At 40.4% G+C, this 14,906-nt stretch overlaps 1 protein-coding gene across 2 annotated transcripts in view; it reads right to left on the reverse strand.

Annotated features, from left to right (window-relative positions):
* PDLIM5 (PDZ and LIM domain 5) overlaps positions 1-14,906 on the reverse strand; it is a 195,230-nt gene that overhangs the window by 119,496 nt on the left and 60,828 nt on the right. For both annotated transcript variants that reach the window (XM_075860656.1, XM_075860657.1), the window contains exon 3: positions 13,538-13,689. In XM_075860656.1, the coding sequence (XP_075716771.1) occupies positions 13,538-13,689 (152 nt within the window). The remainder of the gene's footprint in view (positions 1-13,537; positions 13,690-14,906) is intronic.

Genomic DNA, 14,906 nt, shown 5'->3' on the forward strand with positions numbered 1-14,906 from the left:
CTGAATACACATGACGTCCAGGCTGGAGGTCATGTGTATTCATTATCAGGACACTTGTGTATGTGGCTGCACATCGTTCTAGTAAGAACACTATGTGCTGTGTAAATGAATGGAGAGGAGTGCATGATGCTGATTGGTCACTGATTCGTCAGCATCATACACTTCTATTCACAACGCCCAGTTAGTAAAACAAGTAAACACCCCCAGTTGGTAAAAACACAATACACGCCCAGTTGGACATACGAATAAAAACACGCCCAGTTGTCCATTTCAAAGCTCATTTGCATAAATATAAAATAGCTCATAACTTGGCCAAAAATGAACGTTTAAAAAAAAAACAAAAACGTTATTGTTATCTACATTGCAGCGCCGATCACATGCAATAGGAGATATGGATTTGATAATCTGGTGACAGAGCCTCTTTAAAGCGAATGAACATAAAAGTCTATATTCAGCTTGTGGCACTTTTTTTTTCAGTGGCAAGATCATCAAAGTCTTACTATGCACAGAGAAGATTATCTTCTGAAAGCAAAGTAAGAGGATGATTCAAAACTAGAATTCCACTGAAGACTCAGCTGAGTGTAAAGCCATGCATGTGTTATTCTGGGAAGAGGAGATAAGTAAAGGCCAAATTCACATTGTTTCCCTACATCATTCACCAACGGATAGCTTAAAATAAAGTTGCAATAACTAAGCCGCCAATTGCTAAATGCCTACTAACAAGTCCTTTAAATTCCATATGATATTTGACCTTTTGCAGCCCTCTTAATTTAAAAAGCAACTACATGTTTTTAGGATCGAGAAATTACATGATAACCTAATCTCATTCTATTTTGTCTTTAATCATTTATACAAAAATGTAAGATTAATTTTATTAATTATTAAGAATACCAAATAAAGAATACAACAATAAATGCATAAGCAAAAACAGCATTAGCTAATAGAGTAAAATATATTAGAAAAAAAACATTTTTGTTAATTTTTCAAAATAATGATGAGACAAATGATTTTATACTGAAAATGTACGAAGATCAATAGATCTTGAACGCCTATTATTGTAACTCAGATATCATGGGGCCTAAATAAATTGACCATCTTCCATTCCTCTGTAGTAAACTGAACATATTAAGATATAGGTAGTTTGAGTTGGGGGTAATAGCTCTAAAAGCTTCCTTTGGACCTGCCATGTCATTTTCAAGTGGCTGCACTTACTAAATTTTTTGTACCTATAAAATATTGTTATACGACCCTGTGCTAAGCAAGAAGGAGCACTTTTGGGATCTGGGGAAGTGGGACGTTAAAGTGCAGATTCACCTTTGCTGAATCTACACCATTGAGTTTTTATAAGCATTGCTTTTACAAGCAAGAAATCTACAAGGTATTCAAATTTCCCGTCGTAACACTACTGTTACGGCTGCGGTCACGGACCGCGGCCTTAACTCACCTGCCTCCCGCAGATCTTCCTCTTCCTGCTGACTTCTTCCTCCCCAGAGACATCGGCACATGCGCCCGCTCTGTCCTGTAGTGATCACTTAAAGGGCCAGCGCGCATATGTAAATAATTAATTATCCCCTGATCACCCTGAACTATAAACAGGGCCCTGCCCTTCTGATCCTTGCCTGAGCATTGTTAGTTAATCACCACATGTTAGTCTTTGCAAATGGTCCCTTAGTGTTACCCTGTTCCCGTAGTTTCCCGTGCCCTGCTACCTGTATCCTGTGCTGTGTTATTGTTTCTGAGTCTGTTTAGTGATTGGAGTCGTGTTCGGCTACACCCGTTGTAATCCGCCACAACCGGTGCAACCTACTGCACCCGCTGTCATCCGCCACGTCTTGCGCAACCTGCTGTCTACCGCCCTGTCTGGCGCAACCTGCTGCATCTCCTACCATCCGTGCCAGAGCTCCTGCCACCATCTGGACTATTTCAGGTACCCTTGTGCTACGAACTTGTATAGACTCTTGCATAGACTGTGACTTGGCCAGCTGCCTCTCCGCTACGGCGGAGCGGCCTAGTGGGTCCACATACCCAGTGATCGTGACACCTACTAAGCCATTAGAACAGTGGTTCCCAAACTTTCTGAGGCTGGGACCCACTTTCGGCTGAGACTTTTGTTTGGAACCCCCCACTGCCGTACTTCGCACCATTCGAAAAAAAGGCCCTGCAACATCGAAAACAACGGTAATGGTCTTCAAAACCAAAGAACACCATCCAAAAATCTAACAAAATAGAAGTATATGGTGTAGCAATGACACAAAATATTTTGTCTGGCGTATCTGAACATCATTCATAGCTAGATGGTACTGGAGTCTTATGGAGACAATTTAATAAGACAGTAAAAAAATGTATGCGAACTATGTGCCTGTTTTTCAGAAACTAGCTTCTCAAATCTAGGCTCTGTGTTGGATACACATACAATAATATAATTTTCAAGTTCAAGGCAATTTCTTGCTTTTGTTTTGATGGCAGTCATAGATGAGGAAGTTAGTTTGCACAAATACAGAGGTTGCAAAGGTATAAAAAAAAAAATTAAGAGCTTCTTTTGCAAGCTCAGGTATTTTTTAATTCTTTTTATCCAAAACTGGTCTACGTTCTGGAAAAAAAAAAAAAATCTAGTTTCAACATTCCATCAGTACATACTTCAATGAGTGTTTCCTTCATATTTGCTGGAATTTCTGCCAGTTGAATGCAACTGTCTAAAAACGGATTCAGTATCTATCTGTGACTGTCTACTTATTTTGAGTTTCTTCTGGGAAATACTCAAGAAACGATTGTTTAAAATTGTGCAAACTTAATTGCATGTCACAGACTCAGAATTTGCCACATCATATGTAGCCAAATCTTCCATGAGTTTTTGAATACACTGGAATGAATCAAATTCCTTTTTGTCAAGTGATGTCGCCCAGAAATCAAGTTTCTTTATAAATGAATTGATTTTATCCCTGGCTCTCAGCTTTGCAAACTACTATTCAAAATGTTTTAAGTGTTGGAAAATATCAGCAAGGAAGGCCAATCTAAGAAGCCAAAGAGAATTGGAAAATAAGTTTGCATATTCCGATTTCTCTTCTTGCAGGTACATGAGAAGTTCCGCTCTTAACTGGAAAACTCTTGCCAACATATTACACTTAGAAAGCCATCTTACTTCCGTGTGGTACAGAAGCTTTTTATATAACGAACCCATGTCTTTACAGATCTGAAAATATGGGTGTGCAAAGCTTTCTTTGATGGAATTTACGACTTTAATGACAGATTTTAAAACACAATCCATTTCAGCTGGTAATTTTGATGCAAGCTTCTGAATGTAGAAAACAGTGTAGCCATGTAGCATTTTCTCTTTCAATTTGACAATGAGACCACTTTGATGTCCTGTAATTGCTTTGGCGCCATCGGTACATATTCCAATGCATTTTGTCCAGTCAATATGGTAGTTACTAGTACTTTGCATAAAAGTTTCAAATAAAAGGTTTCCAGTAGTATTGGTTTCTAGTTGCTTAAAAACTAAAATATCTTCTGTAACACCATTCTCTGTATCATATCTTACAAAAACTATGAATTGGGCGCAGTTGGAAATATCTGTCGATACATCCATCTGCAATGAGAAGTACTTGCACCTTTTAATATTTTTAAGAACTTGTATTCCAAAATCTTCTGCCATGTCGCTTATCCTTCTTTGAATGGTATTATTGGAGATAAGTATTTGTTTGAGCTGATCAGCCACTTTTTTACCAACCATTATTTGCACCATATCCACAGCTGTCGGTAAAATCACATAATCGGCAATTTTATGTGGCTTACTGGTTCTTGCAATAACTTGCTAGTAATGCTTTTTTATTAGTACTGGTTGCTGAAGTAAAAACGACGTGCTCCTTGTGGAGGCAGTTCTTCTATGAAAGAATTCCACAGGCTTGTCTTTTATGTCATGTAACCCGTCCATCAGCGGCCATATCAGCTCTGCAGCGGTGTATATCAGTCAGTGGCAGGCGACCCTCGGAGGTTTTCACACGACCCCCCAGGGGGGTCGCAACCCAGACTTTGGGAAACGCTGCATTAGAATACTGCAAGATATGCGGATACAGTCTGTCATAAAATACCTACACACTCATTTACAATAGTTCTGATGTTAATTCTCACCATATCAGCATATAGTAAAGTAAAAATTAGGCTGCACTTTGAACATACTGTACCACATCTGCACCTCATTTCATCTTGTTCTCAGAACCTCATGAATATCAGCTTGCTAGATAAGGTTACTCACTGCAAGGCGCTGTAACATGCTAAACCACAAGGCTATATAAAGAGCAGAACACATTGCTCAGATAAATGACAACACTCTCCCTATGTATCCAGCCTAGCTACAAAAATAACGACATAAAAGTAAGCGAGCAATTTAGTCACACGTCATCATGTCTGGAAAATACTGCTGTTTACCAATCCTACCCTCATAAATCAGCAAGGCAATAAAATATTAATAATAAAGCTAATTTTCAAGTGAGTAAAGTGTTTTGACAGTAAACATGCTTTCAATGTTGTGCATGAATTGAAATTATTAATGATCACAAATAATACAAATATTTTTGCAGTTTTACAGCGTACCTAAACCTTTTATATGACTTTTCAGAATAGTCTGAGTGTGAACATGAGGAATAACACTATTCCTGACCATATGACTTGTATCCAGTATTTTCAACTGTTTCTTCCTTCTGTAAGCTAGTCTAAGGAGACTAGCTGCTATGATGTCTCCCATACACTGCACACAGAGAAAAGAGGAGATCCTGCTCCCATATCTCTATCTACCTTTCACACAGAAAGAAGTAGCAGCACGGTGGGCATTATAGAGAAGCACTGAGTAGTGTTATTGTGAATCCAGCACTGGGGTGAAGCTGCAGCAGTGTCTCCTTCATATCAGTAAATTCAGAGTGAGTGATCAGTGCAGCAGGAGGTGGGGTGTGGGGGGGAAATCAGGCATTTTTCTGTAATAACCTATATTACAAAGTTTCATATCTTCTTTTGTACTGAAAATGTACCTTAGTGTAGACCTTAAGATGCCCATACCCAAAATATAGAACTTAGCTGTACCTAACAGCAGATATCGAGGGAAAGCAGAATCAGAGCCTTTATTCCTTTATTAGATAAACTGCTGGCAGAGGCGAGGGGCAGTGGCTTATTCCCCTCTCATTAATACTAATTAACCCCATCATGTACCTCACACATTAACCGAATGTTGTCCATTATGACATTATGGGGTTAATTACTATTAATGTGAGGCACAAGGAGGTTCAAATTTCATCACACCACGTGCCTCACATCAGAAAATGGATGAGCTTTTTTTTATTATTATTGTTGGCAAAGTATTGTTTTGGTATAGAGTATCGCAATACTACACGAAGTATCGGTATCGAAATCCAAATTCTGGTATCGTGACAACCCTAGGCAGAACTGAATCACTTTTTAAGTTATGATGGTTTATTATAGCATAACATGCCAGAAAGTCTCCGATTGACTATGATAGCTTTAGGGTTCTTTTATACGGGTCAATCTGGGATGTAAAAAAGAGTGCCGACCAACGAGACAGCTCGATGATCGACGTTCATTTGTTCCTTTCACAAGGAGCTATGATCAGTAATGTATGGGAAAGAGCGCTTGTTACTACGATTGCTCCTCCCCATAGATTTCTATGATGTCAGCAGCGCATCTCCCGGTTTACACAAGTAGATGTGCTGATGACAATGCTAATATTTTGTGCTGCATAAACAATACGATCAGCCGATGAACGAGTGTTTGCTTGTTCATCAGGTGATCGTTGCCCCGTTTACACATCGGGAAAGAGAGTTCAGATGAACACTCGTTTTCCCGATCATTGGCCCATGTAAAAGGGACTTTAGTTTTACACGATCTAGGCTTTGATGCCCCCACTATTGAGATTCTAGCAGCCAGAAAAATAAAGGAGATACATTTTTGGATGTGCTTGAGGATATCAGGAAATGGGTTTATTTTGTAATGCTTCCCAGGGGGATTTTGCAGAGAAAGGTGTGTATCACCAATTGTAAAAGATAATAAAAACCTTTTTCAGAAATGGCCTACTCTGGGCCAAGATATATACTGAAATAATGAACCAACGCCTCTAAAACCTCTAAAAAGCAAACAGAAACAAAAAACAGAAGAATGATCCAGGGAAGATCCATGTCAGTCTCTGAAGAGTTAAACACTATCTCATGAGGAGTTTATACCTGGATTCCGTCAAGGCTTTAATATTTGAGAATATATATGCATCTAGTAATACCGCTGTAGATTATCCTGCTAATAAACATCTAGCATAGAATTCTGAGCAAGACTCTTACATGACATAAATGTGCCATATTTTACAGACAGATGTGATAAATGTGAGGTCTTAAATTGAATACATATCATTCAAATAACAGGCCTAGATTACATTATGATTAGTTGTAAAACCTCAAGATTTAACTTTACACCCATTACCTTAAACAGACCTGTCAAGGACCATTGAGTCTCTTTTACTTAGCAAAATAAACTTATGGAACAGTAATATATTTAATTTCAACACTGCACACTCCAAAATTCCAAGAATTAAACAATGCAAATCGTATAGCATTTAATTGACATGATCCACCATAATCCAGTTATAGCATCAAAGTTCATCCACGGGTGTGTCTATGAAAGTCATCTCTGAATAATGACTTATATAAATAGTCTTCATGAGCGAAGTAAGAAAAAAGGCCAAACATTTACATTTGTGGGAATATTTCTCCATAGTTATTATAATAAGAAGTCTTAAAATCAGTAAAAGATCAGAAAACACCACAGACCAGTGTCATCTATTAGTCACTAGTACAAACATCAGGCCTCATGACTCAAATCATTTCATTGAAAAATGTATTTCTATTGGGCATAGCAATGAGTCACGAACAATGTTTAGAAATTGTACTGGAAAAATTAAACATGACTTAGTAGTTATAAGAAACAAGGACACTTTTTCCATATATCAGGGACTGAAGAAGAGCCAGTGCACCCGAAATGTTTAACTTTTTAATGAATTTTGTAATATTTTTCTACTTGCTATTTGTCATGCCCATGGCCATGGGCCGTCAGGCTCACTCACCTCCTGACGGCTGCAGCAATGGGTCTGCGAGCGCTGGCCCCAGTCTCCTCCTCAGGAGACGCCGCTCACCTTGGCCGGGTCGCTGCCCCTTTAAGAGCGGGCACGAGCGTACGTGCGCACCCTACCGGACTTTAATGTAAAATTAGCCCATGAGTACCCTGGACTATAAAAGTTGCCCAGCCCCTTCCTTCCTTGCCTGAGTGTTGTTGTCGTACCCAAAGTTTGTCTATGCAAATGGTCTCCTAGTGTTTTCCAGTTCCCAGTGTTTCCCGTTCCTGTATCCTCGTGCTATCCTGGTCAAGTGCCGTGCTCAGCTGGAGTCGTGCTGTGCTGCATACCACGCCTGTCCTGCTACACCATGCCTGACGTCTGCCAGCTGCCTAGTCCCAGCCGAGCCTGCCTTGCTACAGTCCGAGCTGCCGCAGGTACCCTATACGAAATATAGACTGTGACCTGCGCCATGTTGCCCAACTGCCATACTGTCAAGACGGTACTGCCCAGTGGGTCCACGAACCCAACGTGACACTATTGGGAGTATATTATTGTCAGTCTGTGGGTCACAGTTTTGATACAGGAGTTTCAGTAATGCCATGAATCAGGGCAGTGATACTACAATAATAATAATAAGAATAAAAAAAATAATAATAATAATATGTAATTTACTGATACTGTATAGTGACAAATAATGTACAGTGCTTTGCAATCAGGGAAAGAAGTAATGACAAAATAATACAAACAGACATAAAAGAGGAGGGGATCCTGTCTGAACAGCAATATACAGGAAGATATTGTGACGTGTGCATTGGCAAAATATAAAATAATATGAAATAATATGGACACACAATGTTAGCTTTATGCACTGGTTGCTCCTGTTGCCAGTGGTTGTCGCCATCAGGCTAAATGAAAATGAGATTGACAGATGGCTACAAAGCATGATGGTGAGAATTCATATGAAAGTCTAAGGCCCCTTTTACAAGTTTTGGATTCCACATGCTGCAAATTTTACACCAAAATCCACGTCAAATGAAAGGACAATACACATTTTATTTATTTTTCCCACGGCGCAGATTTCTGTCGGTTCCATGAAAAAACAAGTCAGTGCAAGTAAGTAGATTGCCACTTATTCCTGTGGATTAGGCACTGAAAATCTGTTTGGTTAGCACCACAAGGATAAGACCCATTGTAGAATGGCAGAAATGAGTGTTCGACTCAGACATATTATCTTGGCTAAATAATAATTTGCAGAATGGAGCAAATGTCCTGTTCTATGGCAAATTGTCTTTGTGTACGCATTGGTCATCTTCCTAATGTGTAAAATTGTAAATATGTGTTAAATGTTTTATATCTGGCATAAGAAAGAAAAAGTAAAAACACAACAAAACAACCATAATCAGTCCTAATTCCCCCAAAGCATGAATGTATAGCAGAGCCTGGCATGTATGTTAGAAGTAGAAGAAGCGGAGACCACCGATATTTCTCATAGAAATTATTTTGTGGGCAGATCCCAAAAAACAACACGATTCAATGAGTAACATCTTAGTTCCCCTTCAGGAGGAAAAAGCAGTTGGAGATAGCCTATTGAGAGGTAAATTGTCATTTATCACAGACTGCTAACTTCCATTATTCTATCATGAAAAGAATGTGCTACAGTTGTTAGTCTTCCAGTAACTAAGGGTCCTATTATAGGGCTGTGCAAACGAGAGCCGATCAACGAGACAGCTCGATCAACGAGACAAAGATAATATTTTAGGCTGCGTAAACGATACAATTAGCCGATGAACGAGCGTTGCCCTGTTTACACAGGGCAATTATTGGGAACGAGTGTTTTGTAAACGCTTGTTTGCCCGATAATTGGGCAGTGTAAAAGGGCTGAAAGGTGGTTTTACAAGTCAGATATTAGTCTGTGTTTACCGTCTTTAAACCAGCACCGATCAACAAACTGTATAGTTTGTCGAATGGCACTCGTTTGCTCCATTCATAACGGAGCCATGATCGTTACTTATAGTATCTGCATCACGTAGGCAGCACATCTACCCATTTACAAAGGGATATGTCCTGCCGACTAGCTACCATTTTTTTGGCAGTTTACTCATTCATCGGATGATCTTTGCCCTGACTGGGTTATCATACTAAAACTGGTCATACACAGGCCATACAAACAACCATGTGCAAAGAGAACATATTACAAGCCAAGAACTCTATTATGCTTTAGAAAGTCACCAGGGAACCATTTGCTGTGCTCAGCAGAACTGCCTGAAACAGATTACCAAAGTGTGCACAGCATGCACTGGCACTTCATGGACTAATATATATGAAATAGCGTCTCAGTCTTGATGCACTTGTAGTTTACAACTAACAAAGGCTTAAAGTGAAACATTATTTATATACACACCGTTCAGCCATAACATTAAAACCCCCTGCCTAATATTGAGTAGATAGGCATCCCTTGTACCACCAAAACAGCACTGTTCTGTCGAGGCGTGGACCCTACAATACTTCTGAAGGTGTCCTGGTAGCAGAGTAAAAATGATCACCTTTCTGAAGGATACGTAGGTGAGCACTTTCTGATTGCTGGGGACACCAGCGCTGGAACCCCCACAATCGCGAGAATGGGGGACCCAAACCCTCTATTTCACCTCAGTGCTCGACCAGCGTGAGGGGAACATTGAAAAGAGCGGCAGTCAGGCATGCGTCCGCCGCAACATTCAAAGTCTATGACAGAAATGACAGAAACCGCACTGTACAGTGCTTGGCTGTTTCCATCATTCTCATAGACATTAAATGGAGTGGCGGATGTCTGTTCTACTGCCGCTCTATGTAACCCCTTTTTTCATTTTAGTTTTTTCCTCACCGCCTTCCAAAAACCATAACTTCTTTATTTTTTCGTCGACATAGCCTATGAGGGCTTGTTTTTTTGCGGGACAAGTTGTAGTTTTTCATGGCACCATTTATTGTACTGCATTATGTACTGGGAAGCTGAAAAAATAATAATTTATGGGGTGAAATAGAAAAAAACAGCGATTATGCCATGTTTTGGGGGGTTTTGTTTGAACGGCATCCATCAGGTGGTAAAAACTACATGTTGATACGATTATGGGGATACCAAATTTATATATATTTAGTTTTATGCTTTACCACTTTTAGAAAAAAAAATATTTGATAAAAAAAAAACAACTTTGCGTGGCCATGTTATGAGAGCCATAACTTTTTTATTTTTCCATCAATTTAGCGATGTGATGGCTTAATTTTTGCAGAGGGAGCTGGAGTTTTCACCAAAACCATTTTGGGGTATACGCGACTTTTTGATCACTTTTTATTAAATTTTTTTTGAGAGCTATGGTGACCAAAAAACAGCAATTTGCGCTATATATATATATATATATATATATATATATATATATATATATATATTTATATTTATTTTTCTTTATTTTTTTACGGCGGTTAAACAATGCTATATTGTGATAGTTCTGACTTTTACGGACGCGGCGATACCAGTTAAGTTAACTTTTGTTAACATTGATTTAGGGGAACAAAAAAATAAATAAAATAATTTCAAATTTTTTTTTTGGAACATAAAAAAACAAAACTTTAATTCACTGTTTTTACTTTTCTTATTGAACCAGCAGTCCAAACTTTTCTTTATTAGTCCCCCTAGGGGACTTCAACCAGCGATCGTTAGATCGCTTGAATGATATACTGCAACACTAATGTATTGCAGTATATCGTGTTTCTGACAGCCTGCTGTGAAGCACTGCTGGAGGCCGGGCTGCAAAGGAGTACAAAGATGGCAGACCTGGGGGACAATCATTTTCACTGGCCGATCGTGTGGCAGGGGTGCGCGTGTGATGGCGTGCATGAGGGGGCGTCCCCCGATTCTAACAATTTAAATGCCACGGTCGCGATTAACCGCAGCATTTCAGGTGTTGAAGGGGCGGAATCAAAGTGATCTTTGATTCCGCTCGTTGGAGTGAGGTGTCAGTTGTAAAACACAGCCGTCACCCGCTGAGTATGGCGCGCTCCATACTTCCCCTTGGCAACATCTCAGTAATAGTACGTCGGATGTCGCCAAGGGGTCAAGCTCCTTCTCACTTCTTTGGGTGCAGCGAAGATCTAAAGGGTTCTGGCGATCGCTGGGGCAGCAATTAGAAAATGATCGACTATCTTGTGGATAGATGATAAGGGGGGCATTCACAGAATCAAAAAATAAAGTCCTGTAAGTTTCCAGATGGGTCTCAATGGGTCGGACTTTTTTCAGCAACTCCCTCAGATGTTCGATCAAATTGAGGTCTGGGGTATTTGGAGACCATGTCAACACCTTGATCTATTTGTCATGTTTCTCAAACCATTCCTGAACAGTTTTTGAGGTGTCGCAGGGCACATCCTGCTAAAAGGTTCCACTTCCATTAGGGAATACCATTGCCATGATTAGGTGTGTTTGGTCTACAGCAATGTTTAGGTAGGTGGTACGTGTGAAAGTGACATTCACCTGAATGTCAGATCCCAAGGATTCCCAGAAGAACATTTCCCAGAGGATCACACTGCCTGCGCCGGTTTGCCTTCTACCCATAGTGCATCCTAGTGCCATCTCTTCCCCAGGTGAGTGGCACACACGCACCCAGCAGTCCACATGATGTAAAAGAAAATACAATTCATCAGACCAGGCCACCTTCTTTCATTACTCCATGGTCCAGTTCTGATGCTCACATGCCCATTAAAAGGCAATTTCAGCGGGGTACAGGGATCAGCATGGGCAGTGGACACTGTGCTGTGAGTAAGTCCCACAGAAACTTTACCGAAGTGTCGGGAGTGTGAATAGGCATCGCATCCTGGCTGGAGGTGATGTCTATTCACTCTCAAGACACTTCAGTAAAGTTAATGTGGGTGTATGTGACAGCACAGCGTGATCACACAGTGAGTACAAATGGACATGAATGGAGAGAAGTGTATGACGCTGATTGGTCAGCGTCATACACTTCTCTTCACAACGCCCACTTAGTCAAAAGTTATAAAACGCCCAGTTGGGCATTAAGAGACTAATTAGCAGAAATCTAAAATTGTTCATAACTTGCTAAAAAATTATTGTTTATCAAAATAAAAACCACTGTTGTCTACATTACAGCACCGATCAGATTATGTAGGAGATAGGCACTTATAATCTGGTGACAGAGGCTCTTTAAACCTCCTACACAGCTGCTTCGGTTACAGTTAATGACTGTGTTTCAACCTACATATGAAAACGATGATCAGTATCACCTGTTTGGTATAATTGGTTAATCATACACCTGCCATAATCTTACAAAATCCATGACTTTGTGCAAGTGTACCTAGAAGAATTGATGCTGTTTTGAAAACAAAGGGTGATCACGCCAAATATTGATTTTGATTTCTCTTCTGTTCATTCTCTTAGGCCCCATGCACACGAACGTGCTTTTGCGGGCGCATTTCCCCCGAAAATCCACAGGAGAATTGCGGCCCCATGTATTCCTATGGGACCACGCACGCGACCGTGGTTTCCACGGTCCGTGCATGGCCCAAGAGCCCGGACCGCAGAAAGAATTGGCAAGTCTTATTACGGCCGTGTTCTGCGGTCCAGGCTCATAGCAAATAATGGCCGCGGCCATGTGCACGGCCCGCAATTTGCGGGCGGCTTACGGGTGACACTCCGCCCCCAGCCGACCCGGAAATCACAGCCGTGCACATGGCTACGGTCGTGTGCATGAGGCCTTAGTATTTTGTGAATTGATAAAGAAAAACTATTAACACTATTAAAGGCATTCTTACTTTGCAGTATTTTTCCACAACTGCATAAAACGTTTGCACAGTACTGTTTATATACAAAAATTGGAGATAATATTTTTTTTTTATATATATATTTGTACTTCATGTAAACTCTCTTCCAACACCTTAATTTACAATTAAAAAGTGATTTGTGTGGTTGGTACGAGCAACACTGACAGAATTTATTAATGACGCCCAAGAGTATACATTTAGTATACAGTACAAAAATGCAAGCAAGTAAAATGTTTAATATACAGGCTCAGTATTTTTTATTTTGTGTATTAAAACATATTTTTTTGAACAAGTAGTGGTAAATTTGTAATGATGACGCAGACAAGTAAGAGAAGAAAGAAAGGAATTGATCCACCCTGGGACCGAAATGTCAAGAGAAGAAAATAACTTGGCTCAATTGAGTCTACACCATTATACAATAAAATTCTGGAACTCGTCTGACACATTTATTTGACTTCTCAGTAACACATTAGAAAAGCGTAGGACAATTTTCTCTGCATGAAATGGACATTTTTTTAAATGGATGTAGAATATTAAGACTGAATAAAGTCAAATCATAATCTTGTTTCTTTCTGCTAAAGGTAAAAATAAGTCATTGCGTTTTAAAGACCAACAAAAGGTTAAACTTACTTTTGTAGCGTCAAACTCAATGATCCAGCACAAGCTTTAATCTTGTTTTGTGCCTCCAAGTGAGTCATTCCTTCAGTTCTTATACCATCAATGCTTAGGACCACATCACCGATACCAATGTTTGCATTTGCAGCTTTCCCACCGTCATTTAACTAGTTAAGGAAAAAAATAAATAAAATCAAGATGAATCACAACAAGGAGCCTTAATCTTCTGATTTCCTAAGTAATAAATTAAAACATTATTTCACTTTTACATGCTAGTCTTATTCTAGGATAGGCTGAACAATTTCTTACTTTTCATGATGTGAGAATAAAAAAAATGGCCTCGTGCGTTTAATACCATTGTGTGCACGGCCACATACAGCAGTGCACGGACTGCATTACATATTCACAGGAATACACACACACTAGAATTATATGCATAACTAAAACACAACATTCCTGTTACAATACCAATAATAAGCACATTGGAGTATGCAAGCATTTTATGAGACACTCAAACTATACAAGTTTAGTTACAAGAATAAAGTTAATCTAAAAAATAAAAAAAATGGATCATGCGATATACAAATCTTCAAGCTTGTAACTTATTTAGAGTAATTGACAGTGCCCAAACAGGATGTAATGTCCGTGGCTGCGGGCTGTCAGCTCCGTTCCTTCCGAAGCCACGAGTCGCCAAACGCTGGCCCCAGCCTCCTCCTCAGGAGATGCCAGCGCTCGCGTCCACTCACCTCACCCGGATCTTAAAGGGGCAGCGTGCACACTGGACCTTGTTGATGAACTTTGACCCGTGAGTACCCTGGACTATAAGAGGGGTCCAGCACCCTAGTTCTATGCCTGAGCGTTGTGTTCCCTAGTTTGTCTATGTGATGGCCTCCTAGTGTGTTACCGGTTTCTGTTTCTGTTCCTGTACCTCTTCCTGTCCCAGTTCCTGTTCCTTGCATTTCCATACCATCCTGGTCGAGCACTGTGCTGTGCCAAAGGCTCGCCTGACTTCTACCTGCTGCCTAGTCCAAGCCGAGCCTGCCCTGCCGCTGTCCGAGCTGCCACAGGTACTTATACGAACTATAAACTTTCACCTGCTCCCTGTTGGCCAGCTGCCTTACCGCCAAGGCGGTACGGCCCAGTGTGTCCACAGACCCTTCGTGAAAGTACGCTCAGGCCATGGACCCCGCTGGTCGATTCAAAACTATGACGACTTCTCAAGAGATGCGAGCGGATATGCTAGACCTCCGGTCTCGACAAGACAAACTCCTTGAGGCGTTGGACATTCTTGCACGTCGGCAGGAGGCACAAGCTGCTGTTCCTCCTACTACACCTCCTGGCAATGTTGATCCTCAGACTACACCTCTTGACAGTATTGACCCAC

Source organism: Rhinoderma darwinii, chromosome 1, assembly GCF_050947455.1.
Source record: "Rhinoderma darwinii isolate aRhiDar2 chromosome 1, aRhiDar2.hap1, whole genome shotgun sequence".
Classification (NCBI taxonomy): domain Eukaryota; kingdom Metazoa; phylum Chordata; class Amphibia; order Anura; family Rhinodermatidae; genus Rhinoderma; species Rhinoderma darwinii.